At 42.0% G+C, this 12,837-nt stretch overlaps 1 protein-coding gene across 4 annotated transcripts in view; it reads left to right on the top strand.

The window, feature by feature from the left end:
- The window catches only part of GLCCI1 (glucocorticoid induced 1), a 103,512-nt gene that overhangs the window by 58,874 nt on the left and 31,801 nt on the right, over window positions 1-12,837 (top strand). For 2 of the 4 annotated variants that reach the window (XM_084618318.1, XM_084618320.1), the window contains exon 4: window positions 10,178-10,291. In XM_084618318.1, the coding sequence (XP_084474444.1) occupies window positions 10,178-10,291 (114 nt within the window). Of the gene's footprint in view, window positions 1-10,174; window positions 10,292-12,837 lie in introns of all 4 variants that reach the window. The other 2 variants (XM_084618317.1, XM_084618319.1) reach the window with 1 other exon arrangement.

Below are 12,837 nucleotides of genomic sequence, written 5' to 3'. Positions count from 1 at the left end.
ATGGTAATCATCACTATCTAATGTATCCTGTTGCTATGGAAATGCAAGATATGAGGTTTTTACATATGACTTTCCCTCCATTTTTTCTTTAATTTTAATTTTTATCTGTGAGAGTGAAACAAACTGAAACTCATTCAAGTCTCTGACATTGAATTTTTTAACTGCAGCTATTATCATCTCTGAAAATTATTCATTAGCAGCTTCTGTTGAAGTAATGCAAAAGATCCATCAAGAAATAGCTGCCTAAATAAAAAAATCTGCGCCCATAGTTTCCAGCACCTTATTTTATTTTCAATTTATGGAGGGTTATGCCATGTAGAAAATGTAGGATTTAACAAGACTTAATTCAGGGGCCTAATTCTTATTTATTTGAAAGCTCATCCACACTGCTCAGTTAGGCACTGCTTTGAGTGCTGGTCCCTGTATATATTCCACTGTGGGTATGCATATGCCCGAGATTGGAGAATTGTAGCTGGTAGTGTCTGTTGGTCCATGCCTGCACCCTTGCTGTGGCCCAGGGTATGGGGGCTGGTACAGACTGATGCCTTTCCAGTTCCTTCTTACTACTGCATGACCTGAGTTGGAATCTCTGTCTGGAACTCTGAGCCTCTTCAACCTGTACCTTGGGGACCACCACAACCTATTTTCAACCCCTCACATTGGCCTTACTGACTGCCCTGAGACCTGTATGCGGGGCATCCAGATTCCATGTGATCCAACGCAGAGTGTTACAACTCTTCTATTCCATGAGCCAACTGGAGCCTCCAGAGCCTATGAAGGAGGAGAAAGATGAACCTGTTCTTCTGGTACCGAGTATTTCATCTTCTTGCCCATCGTGTTGGTTGCTACAGCCTCAGTCAGGTCCAGCAGCTGTTTTGAAGAGTAGCAGAAGGGCTCGAAATCCTCTTAAAGAAGGTACAGGATTCACAACACAAGCTCCTAGACACATCCTGTAGCCTATCAGTATCTGACTGAATAGCACACCCAGACAATAAGCCCATGCTGGAACTGGCAAGAACTGCACATGCCAGCTACCTGTATCCCTACCCCCAAGAGGGCAGAAAAGTAGCACTTTTTCCTGACTACGGGAACAGAATTCTTGTTCTCCCACCCCGCCCTGTACTGCCGAGTAGTTTAAGCAGCAGTAGAAAGGTCCAGACAATACCATCCAAGGGTCGCCCTGTGGATAAGGAGGCTAAGCATTTAGATTTGATGGGAAGAAACATGTTTACTTCCAGCAGCCTCCAAGTTAAAATTTCCAACTATCAGGTCCTCCTGGAAAAATTATGATATTTGGAATTATTCTAAGATTTTGGACTTTAAAGACAAATTACCCTGAGACGATAGGGCTCAATTTCAAGCCCTTATTGATGAGGGCAGATAAGTGGCAGGAATCTCATCTCAAGCTGCAGTTGATGCTGCCAATACTGCTTCAAGATCCATGGCAATTGGTATAGCAATCGTGGCCAAACTGGCTCATGAGCTGCATGTTGCTCCTTTACAGTCAAAGTGCAGCTTATGGAACCCCCATTCTCCACCTACCAGGCTGGGAGCTCGGGGCTTCTGCCCTGTAGGGGGGTATCCGGGCAGAAGCCCCATGCCCTGGCAGGCACCACCCTACGGAACAGGTTGTGCATGTCTTACGGCTCTTGAACTTCTGAAGATAATAGTATTCAGCTTGGAAGGTCAGTAAGTTTGGCCACTCCTGTGCTATAGTGATGCACTAGGAATCTTGGCTACACTCTTTCAGGTCCAGGTTCAGGTCCAGAACACCATGCAAGACTAGCCCTTTGAGGTCAGACTCGTCAACCAGAAGACGTGTCCTTGCATTCACTAAAATATTCCAGGGCCACCCTCCACTCCCTGGGTATGTATACACCAGTCCTGAAGAGGAAGAACCATAAACAATCTTACAAGCTAAGGACTTCACTGCAGCCCTTTCGCTACCAGCACTTTTACAAGCCACCTCACAAACAGCAGAAGGTACAAAAATCAAGGTACGCTGACCCATCCATCTCTGCTGCAGCTACCCAGCCTCACCCCCAAACCAAAAGATACTTTTGATGGGACATTCAAGGCGCAAACCAATGTTGAAGTCATTTCTGCCTGGCTCAGAGAAGTGGGAGCCCTAATGGTAGATTCTTCTTAAATAATATTTCATAAAGACAAGGGTCACTATGACTGGGTCCGAAGTTCACACCTAAAGTAGTTTTGAAATGTCATGTAAACTAGACTATCCACTTAGCTGTCTTCTTCTCAAAGCTGCATGCCTCAGAGAGAGGAGACTTAATTCCTTTGGCATGAGATGAGCTTTGCCTCTTCTGCTGTTTGTTGGTAAACAGATCAGAAAGTCACCTAGGCTGTTTGTTGCCATAGCAAAATGAGCCTGAGTGCGAAGTATTTCCTCCTAGAGGATTTCCAAGTGGATCTGTGGCTGTATTCTACTTTATCAACTGGCACGCCTTTCTTTCCCACAGGGGATACGGGCTCACTGTAAAAACAAAAAGCACGGGCAACTTCAAGCATCACTTCAAGGAGTACCTCTGCTTAATATTTGCAAGGTGCAGTAATGTGGAGTTTCATCCACACGTTCATGAAACACTATGCTTTGGTCCAAGCCTCATCTGCCTCTGCTTCCTTTGGAACAGCATTTCTGCAAGAGCCATACCACTTGCCATCCTCACACTCTCCTCCTCTGGGTACCGCTTGCCAGACATCCACAGTGGAATATGCAAAGGAATCAGCACTCAAAGGAAAAATAAGGGGGAAGATACTTATCCTTTATAACTGGATTTTCTTTGAGATGTGTGGTCTCTCTCTGTATTCTGCTGCTCTCCCTTCTTCCCATTTGCTTTAGAGCCTCTCTGATTTTCAGTAAGCAGGGGAATTGGAGAAGCATCAGTCCGCACTTCCCATTATACCCTCAGCACAGAGCACAAGGAGAGCAAGGCTGCAAATGCAGGCCAACAGACATTACTTGCTAGCATTCTCCCATCTCACGCGCATGAAATGCATATATACCCCACTGTGGAATACAGATAAGAACCACACATCGAAGAACTATTGTTATGAAGGGTATGTGGCTTCCCTTTACTCCCACTTTAAGACCCCTTTTACACTGACAGAACAGTAAGAGCCCCATGTACTTTTTGTATACTATCTTGTACCAAAGTAGAAGTGGTGAGTGGTGATCAAAGCCAATTTAAAGAATTGGCTTCAGAAATTCTTCTTTTATTATAATCCAGTTTAGGGTCTCCTGATGCTTATCCCTCTACCATAGCATAATTTGTTTCATAATGCCTAATGATATATCTTAACGAGAGAGAGAGAGCTCTCCTTTTATTAGTACACCTCTACCCTGATATAATGCTGTCCTCGGGAACCAAAAAATTTAGTGTTATAGATGAAACCGTATTATATCGAACTTGCTTTGATCCACGGGAGTGCGCAGCCCGGCCCCCCCAGAGCACTGCTTTACTGCGTTATATCCGAATTTGTGTTATATCGGGGTAGAGGTGTATAAATCAACGGAATAGTAGTATGTTACTATGCTGTGGTGTCCAGCTTGATTTCAGAGGTGAGATTCAATAAGCAAAAAAATGACATTGGTGAACATTCGAACAAGGATCATCATGACAAATATTGCAGTTATTTGTGAGGTAGCAGATAGCGTGATTCTAACTATTTTGTAAATGTAACAATATTAAAATATTGTGAGATAGGATCAACTTCTTAATAATTGAAGTCTGATGATCCCATAATATTTATATTTGGCAGTGTGGATGGAAGGTATAATACTAGCCACTTCTAATTGTAAAGATACTGATTGTGCAAAAAAGGAAACCCACAGCTTCTGTGGTAGCAACAAATTGATTTTGTAATTTCAGGAAATTAGGGAATCTAGGAAGAATAGATTGTCAATGTAGTAACATATTTGGTCTGTTTCAAGACATTTGGCCATCATAATTTGAATGCTTAACAGAAAAATTCAGCTGAGTTTGTCATAATATTATTTTCTGTGTCCTGAAAGAGCTGATACCTGTCTGTCTGGTACTGTTCATTTAATTGTTCATGTGGCTTTTTTCCTTTGATTTGAATTTTCTCTGACATGTTTGAAAAACGTTGGACAGAAAACAAGTAATAAAGTAAAACAGTGTCAGTGGAAAGGTGGAATGACTATTAGCTTGAAAAGAAAAGTTTGAAAATTTCCTTAATGATTGGACACTTTCTGGGATTTGAAAGAGGCCCAGTATTTAGAGATCTTGACACCACAGTAGATACAGCCTTGGGATACACAATTCAGATCATAAATAAAAATAACTTACTGCTCTTCTAAGAGTGTCCCTGTGGGTGCTCCACTTTAGGTGTCTTGGCGCCTTGCACTTGTAATCGGAGACTTACAGTAGCAGTGCCTGGTTGGGCTGCCCATGTGCTGTAGCCATCTTGCGCCGCTCTGAGTGGTTACATTGTGGCGCGCAGCCAACCATCCCCCAGTTCCTTCTCTACTGCCTTTGGCTTGAGTAAGAGCGACAGCAGCACTCTCTCTTATCTCAGATAAGCTTGATAGTTCATAGGTGTTCCTGATAGTGTTAGCTTAGTTATAGTTAGCTACCCTATTCCCTTGTCCTTCACATTTTATATCTTACTTTTATTTTTTCTTCTTTAAAAAAAATTATATATCTTTCTCTTTCCCCACACACTGATTCCAGAACCACTCGGAGACCATCTGTCACTATACTACCCAGTCTGGAACACCATCACAACAGACAAATGGGTTCTAGAGATTATCCAGAAGGGCTATTACATCCTCTTTATTTCCTGTTGTAACAGGTGCTCATTGGAGTAGTCCCTAAAGAGGGGGAGTGAGTAGGTGGGATAGAAATAAACCACCTTGTGCAATTAAGTGCCGTGGAACCCATCCCATCTCAACACAGGGGGAGAGGTTTTTATTTCCATTACTTCCTTATTCAGAAAAAGAACTGCAGATGGAGACCCATCCTGGATTTACAAAAACTCAACAAATTAGTGACAACACAACATTTCAGAATGGTGACTCTATCCACAATAATTCCAGCATTAGAGAAGGGGGATTGGCTCTCGGCCCGCGGACTTCCAGGAAGCTTATTTTCATATTACTATTCACCCGTCACACAGAAGATTCCTGAGATTCACCCTAAGGCATCAGCATATCCAATACAGAGTACTACCCTTCGGCCTGTGCATTGCCCCAAGAGTTTTTTTCCAAGGTTCTCACTGTGGTTGCAGCTCACCTCTGCAGACAAGGAGTGATGATATTTCCATACATAGACGACTGCCTGATAAGGGCATCAATGCAGCAAGGAGCAATAAATGCCATGCAGTCCACAATAACCCTGTTCACGGACCTTGGGTTGCAAATAAATGCACCGAAGTGCCCACTGGTTCCTGTTCAACTGCTGGAATTCATAGGACTGTCTCACAGCAACAGCAATGTTACCCCAACAATGCTTCCTCACTCTAGTCAACCTAATTTTAGTGGTGATGTACAGCCCACAAGCATCTGCCAGAACATGTTTACAACTCTTGGGACACATGTTGGAGACAACGTTTGTTATAAAAGATGAGACTCCACATGAGATTCTTACAGGCCTGGCTTCGAACAGTTTATCTCTCTCTCTCTCTCTCTCTCTCTCAACAGACGCCTCACAATGCCTTGCAGGGTAAAACTCACTAACCTAGTGCACACAACCACAGAACGTCTGCTCAGGCATCCCTTTCCAACAAAAAGTTCCAGTCATGATGGATGCCTCCCTTGTTGGTTGGGCACATCTATGCAACAATATGATCCAAGGCCACTAGTCCCCAGCAGAGTCCGACCTACAAATAAACTTATTGGAACTAAGGGCAGTCCGAAATGCACGTGAGCACTTTAATCAAGAACAATGCCATCGACATCCTTACAGACAATATAGCTTGCATGTTCCATATAAATCGCCAAGGGGGAGCACAATCATACTCCCTATGTACAGAGTCAATACTCCTCTGGAATTGGTGCATCACCAACCACATAGAGAAATCGGCTTTCTATCTGCTGGGATGTCAGAATACAAGAGCAGATCAGCTAAGCGTGGGTTTGTGGAAAAATCCCTGAGTGGGAGATGGATCCCAGAATTCTCAAAGCCGTATTCAAACTATGGGGGTTCCCCACCATAGATCTCTTTTGCAACAGGTCAGAACTCCCAGGTGTCCACAATATTGCTCCCAGGCCAGATTGGGAAATCACTCCCTAGGCGACACTCTCCTCATAAAATGGGAGGCGCCACTGATGTATGCATTTCCTCTGATGCCATTCCTGAGCCGAGACATTCACAAGATCAGGCAGGACAAATCCAGGGTCATTCTCATTGCACCCACATGGCCCAGACAAAATGTTGTTCCCATACCTGTGACAGATGGCAGTGAAACCACCTCAAACCCTTTCCTTAGTGCCTCGCCTTCTGTCACAGAATGCGAGTCCATCACCCCAACCTCACAGAACTCCACCTCAAGGCCTGGTTACCCCATGACTGATGGGGATCAAGAAGGACTGTTCTGAGGAAGTGAAAGACATATGGATAAGGATCTGGTTAAAGGGAGACTACAGTGGGTCATACTGAAAGGTGAACTGTCAGGCTGGAGGGAGATTACTAGAGGAGTTTCTCAGGGATTGATCTTGGGACCAATCTTATTTATTTAACATTTTTATTACTAACCGTGGCACAAAGCATGTGTTAATAAAGTCACGGATGACACAAAGTTGGAAGGTATTGACAGTACAGAGGAGGACTGGAATATTCTACAAGATCTGGATGATCTTGTAAACTGGAGTCATAGAAATGGGACAAAATTTAGCAGTGCGAAGTTCAAGGTCATGCATTTTGGGGACTAACAACAATAATTTTTGCTATAAGATGGGGATTTAACAGTTGGAAGTAACAGAGGAGGAGAAAGACCTGGGTGTAATAGTGTATTACAGGATGACTCTGAGCGATCAATGTGATGTGGCTGTGAAAAAGACTAATGTAGTCCTAGGCTGCATCATGTGAGGTATTTCCAGTAGAGACAGGGAAGTGTTAGAACCATTATACAAAGCACTGATGAGACCTCATCTGAAATGCTGTGTGAAGTTCTGGTGTCTTGTTTAAGAAAGATGAATTCAAACTGGAACAGGTGCAGAGAAGGGCTATTAGGGTGATCTGAGGAATGGAAAACCTACCTTATGAGAGGAGACTCAAAGAGCTTGGCTTGTTTAGCCTAACCAAAAGTAGGCTGAGGAGAGATACAGTTGCTCTCTATAAATATATCAGAGGGATAAATACCAGGGAGGGAGAGGAGTTATTTAAATTAAGCGCCAGTGTGTACATAAGAACAAATGGCTATAAACTGGCCATCAACAAGCTTAGGTTTAAAAATAGGCAAAGGTTTCTAACCATCAGAGGAGTGAAGTTCTGGAACAGCCTTTCTAAGGGAGCAGTGGGGGCAAAAAACCTAACTGGCTTTAAGACTGAGCTTGATAAGTTTATGGAAGAGATGGTATGATGGGGCTGCCTACAATGCATGTGGCCCATTGGCAACTACCAGTAGCAAAAATCCCCAACGACTGGAGAAGGCACACTGGATGGGGAGGGCTCTGAGTTACTACAAAGAATTCTTTCCCAGGTATCTGCCTGTTGGGTCATGCTCATGGCCTAACTGATCAGCATGTTTGGGGATGGGAAGGAATTTTCCCCAGAGTCAGATTGACAGAGACCCCAGGAGGTATTTTTTCTTCCTCTGCAGCATGGGTCACTTACAGGTTTAAACTAGTGTAAATGGTGAATCCTCTAACTTAAATTCTTTAAACCATGATTTGAAGACTTCAGTAATTCAGCCAGAGGTTAGGGGACTATTACACAAGTGGGTAGGTATCAGAGGGGTAGCCATGTTAGTCTGTATCCACAAAAACAATGAGGTGTCCGGTGGCATCTTGAAGACTAACAGATTTATTGGGCTAAGTGTTTGTTTGTGGGTAAAAAACCCACTTCTTCAGATGCATGGAGTGAAAATTACAAATGCAGGCATAAATATACTGACACTTGAAAAGAAGAGAATTACCTTACAAGTGGAGAACCGGTGTTGTCAGGGCCAATTCAATCAGGGTAGATGTGGTCCACCCCCAATAACTGAGGAGGAGGTGTCAATACCAAGAGAGGGAAACTTGCTTTTGTGTGAGCCAGCCACTCCCAGCCCCTATTCAAGCCCAAATTAACGGAGTTAAATTTGCAAATGAATTGTAGCTCTGCAGTTTCTCTTTGAAGTCTGTTTTTGAAGATTTTCTTGTTGAAGTGTGGCTACTTTTAAATCTGTTATAGAATGTCCAGGGCAATTGAAGTGTTCTCCTACTGGCTTTTGTATGTTACCATTCCTGTTGTCTGATTTGTGTCATTTATTCTTTTATGTAGAGACTGTCCGGTTTGGCCAATGTACATGGTAGAGGGGCATTGCTGGCACATGATGGCATGTATCACTTTAGTAGATGTGCAAGTGAATGAGCCACTGATGGTGTGGCTGATGTGGTTGGGTGTTCTGATGGTGTCGCTAGAGTAGATATGGGGACAGAGTAGGCAACGGGGTTTGTTACAGGGATTGGTTCCTGGGTTAGTGTTTCTGCGGTGTGGTGTGTAGTTGCTGGTGAGTATTTGCTTCAGGTTGGGGGACTGTCTGTAAGCGAAGACTGGCCTGCCTCCCAGTGAGGGTGAGGGATCGTTTTCCAGGATAGGTTATAGATCGTTGATGATGTGCTGGAGAGGTTTTAGCTGGGGGCTGTATATGATGGCCAGTGTGTTCCGTTGTTTTCCTTGTTGGGCCAGTCCTATAGTAGGAGACTTCTGGGTACCCATCTTGCTCTGTCAGTCTGTTTCCTCACTTTCCCAGGTGGGTATTGTAGTTTTAAGTGGGTAGGTGAGGTTCTGTGGCCTACAATGTGCAGGAGGTCAGACTAGATGATCATGATGGTCCTTTCTGACCTTAAAGTCTTAATGTAGTCTCTGTATGCTCCCTTTTTCCTGTGATTTGTGCAGTAATCTCTCCGTTTTGTATAGCGTTAGTAAATGCTATAAATACAATTTTCTTCAAAAAGTCATATTTAAGGGAATATCCCCCAAAACACCACCTTGTGGGATGTTACCCAAGAAGGAATCTGTATAGCGCAATAGGAACTGCTCTGCCTTACTTCAGCTATGCAGACAAGAGAGTGTGTGAATTTAGCATATTGAAACCATTTTCTCATCTCATGGACCCAGGGAGATTGAAAACCAAGAATGCAAAATGATATTTCCCTTACAATGGAAAATAAGTCTTACCACACAAACATGAAGTCTTTAAAGATTAGATGTATTTGAAAGATCTGCTGTATTCAGTCAGAAGTTATTGGGCTGGATGTAGGGATCCTTGGGTAAAATTCTGTAACGTGTGTTAGGCACCAGGTCAGAGTAAATGACCAATAATGGTCATGGTCCCTTTTCACCTTAAAATGTGTGAATCTTTGAATAGGCATCACTGTGTAGGTTTTTTTGTTTGGCAAAGTGCTGATGACTTAAAAAAACAAAGAGAATTAGTCTCCCTGGGGCAGTCTTAAAACAACAGTTATATCTGTAGGCTAAAGGTGTGTTAGATAGCTTTTCTGAAGTGAAGCTATGCATGTTAGTTGTCAGATTTTGAAGACTTTTTGTCAGTAATGATGGGAAATATCAATGATAAATATGGTTCTGTTTAGGACTAAGGAAATATATAAAGTCTGTAAATTATTTTCTCTGATGCCAAACCAGTTGAGAAGCAACAAAATCTGACAAGAGGCTAGAGTCCGGAGGAATGATTGTTGTTTGCATCTATTATTAGAGAGGGCTTATTTTGCACCTGAGAAAATTCAGCATTTAAATTGAGTTTGCCTTCATATTCAGATTGTTGGTTAGGCGAGTATTTTTGGAAAAGAATGTAATGAATAGGCCAGATGATTAACGCCTGTGCTGCAAGAAGCCACAGACATGTTCCTTTATAAAATGCTCTAGAAAATATTTGATTCTTTCTTTTGTCCACGATACTGCTTGATACAAGTAAAGGTATAAACAGTTACCTGGGTCACATCTCCTCATCTTACCTTGATTTTATGTCTTTCCAGCAGATTGCCAAATTGAGGCAGCAACTCCAACGCAGCAAACAGAGTAGTCGTCACAGTAAAGAAAAAGAACGTCAGTCACCGCTCCATGGCAACCACATAGCAATCAGTCAGACTCAGGTAAGCAGTTCACTGCTAGTATCAGCAACCTTTTTGTTTTTTTAATTAACAGAATTAAGTGAATAGCCTTCTGTTTCTTTCCACTTCTCCTTTGATTCCCTTCCTGTGTTTAAAGTCATGTTGAAATGCTTAACACAAATTGATGTCATGGGCGCTACTTGGGATTTTATCCTAAAGTCACAATCAGATAATACAAAAGAGAACTGTGCCAAGAAAGCAACTTATGCCTCCTGTAAATGTTGAAGGATACCCTTTAAAAACTCTTCTCAAAAATACCCGTGCAGTCAGACATAGCATCAGCAAAAGGCTTCAGTGGTTGAGCTGGGACTACTTGTTATCTCCTTATGTCTATGTCTACCACTGCCAGTTGACATCCTGGGAACACTGGCTGTCTCTCACCTTCAAGGAATGCCACTGCCACCAGTGCAGCAGCTGGATTCTGGGAGGGCAAGCTGGTCTTACCTACCTTTGTCTTTCGCTTCATTGGATCATTGTCACAGAGATGTTCGGGATCTCTGGGTCCAGTGGCAGGCTACTTCCACATACCTCCATAATTTGAGGATATTAAAAGATCCCCAGAAACTTACTCATCACCATGGCCAGCTGCAACATTAGCAAGGACATATCTTCACAGAAACAGAGAAGGTTAAAGGGTGACTTGATCACAGTTTGTAAATAGCTTTATGTGGAACAAAATTTTGATAATAGAGTTTTCATTCTAGCAGATGAAGGTGTAACAAGATTCAGAGACTGGAAGGTGAAGCTACACAAATTCAGACTAGGAAATAAGGCAGAGGGTTTTTTTAACAGTATGGATAGTTAACCATTGGAACAGCTTACCAAGGGTTGTGGTGGATTCTCCATCACTGGCAATTTTTAAATTTAGATTGGATGTTTTTCTACAAGTTGCACTCTAGTGAAAACAAGAATTAATTCAGGGACATTCTATAGCCTGTGTTATGCAGGTGGTCAGATTAGATGATCACAGTAGTTCTTCTGGCTTTATAGTTAGAGCCCTGTGCAAATCACAATTTTTATTTTTAGAAAATTCACTACAGTGTAAATGATAAAGTATTTGATTTCACGGAGATTGTAGGAAATGAATTTTACAACTAAATTTAGTCAATTTGAAGGATGGAATGACCTTTAGAAGTAATATTAGTGAGTTTAAAAGATGGAATGAAACTGACTAACATTACTTATAAAGTAACACTACTATCTGCATTTGTTCTCACCACTACTAAGTGCCCCTTTCCAATCCTCCTATCCTCTTGACCATTGCTCCATCTCTTCCTCCCTTTGCACTTCTATATTCCTTAGACAAGCATCTAAATTCCGCTCACCCCATAAAAAATAAGCACAGGCAGCTTCAGTTTTTCAGTGTAAAAATTCTTTTTTCTTTGTGTTAATCCCATCAAATGGGGTCTGCTATACAAGTTGTCTCCCTCCCAAGTGCTGTGCTCAGTGCCATATTCTCTATCACACCACATACTAACATGTCTTCCTTTCTAACATCTCACCACTTCTTGGGCAACCTCTCTCTTTTTCCTTCTGTCTTGATCTTACCACATAGTAGTTAGGACAGCGCTTTACATAACCAAATCATCTGAGCCTGTACTCCCTCATTTTATTTTCATTCATAAATGTTACATTGAGCATGTACCAGTTGGTTATATTATTTGTTGAATAGTATGAATGTCACATTGCTCTAAAGTATCGGGGTAGTCGTGTGAGTCTGTATCCACAAAAACAACAAGACATGCATCTGAAGAAGTGGGTTTTTTACCCACTAAAGCTTATGCCCAAATAAATCTGTTAGTCTTTAAGGTGCCACATTGCTCTAATGTACTCATTCTTTACATGGTCTTTCTTGCTTACAGCAGTCATCCATCTCAACATTTGCATTTTTGGGTAACAAATCATTTGTTCATGTTTCTTCTTTGTTGTCCAATACTCATCATTATACATTATAAAACAGCAGTTTGTCCAGTTTTAGACTTTCCCTTTTAATCTTATTGGTATCTTCCTATCACATACTAAACCACTTCTCTCTCTCTCCATTTGAGGTAGGTATTTATTAATCCAGCTCTAATTTTGTCCTTCATTTCCCCAGATTCTGGAACCCACATACTTGAAACTGTGTTATGCTCAAATAAATTTGTTAGTCTCTAAAGTGCCACAAGTCCTCCTTTTCTTTTTGCGAATACAGACTGACACGGCTGCTACTCTGAAAACTATATACTCTGTTTTTCCTCTCCTTATTTTGAGCACGTCTCTCCAACCCATCTCTCTATTTATCAGGTTTTATCAGTGTACAAAATAACAATTTAAAAAAGTCAATTGATAGTCAAGTTCTTGCTTGGACTAGAAATATATGTATTTTTTGTCATCCCCTTCCTCCTTCCCACTGTTTGTGTTCTCACTTGTTATGGTATGTCCAGATTTCAATTGACAAGGTGGATGAGCTAACATCTTTTATTGGACCAACTGCTGTTGATGAATGAGACAAGCTTTTGAGCTTACACAACTTTTCTTCAGGTCTGGGT

Source organism: Lepidochelys olivacea (genome assembly GCF_965140295.1).
Source record: "Lepidochelys olivacea isolate rLepOli2 genome assembly, chromosome: 2".
Lineage (NCBI taxonomy): Eukaryota > Metazoa > Chordata > Testudines > Cheloniidae > Lepidochelys > Lepidochelys olivacea.
Note: the sequence above shows the minus strand (reverse complement) of the source record. Positions and strands in the feature narration are given on the sequence as shown.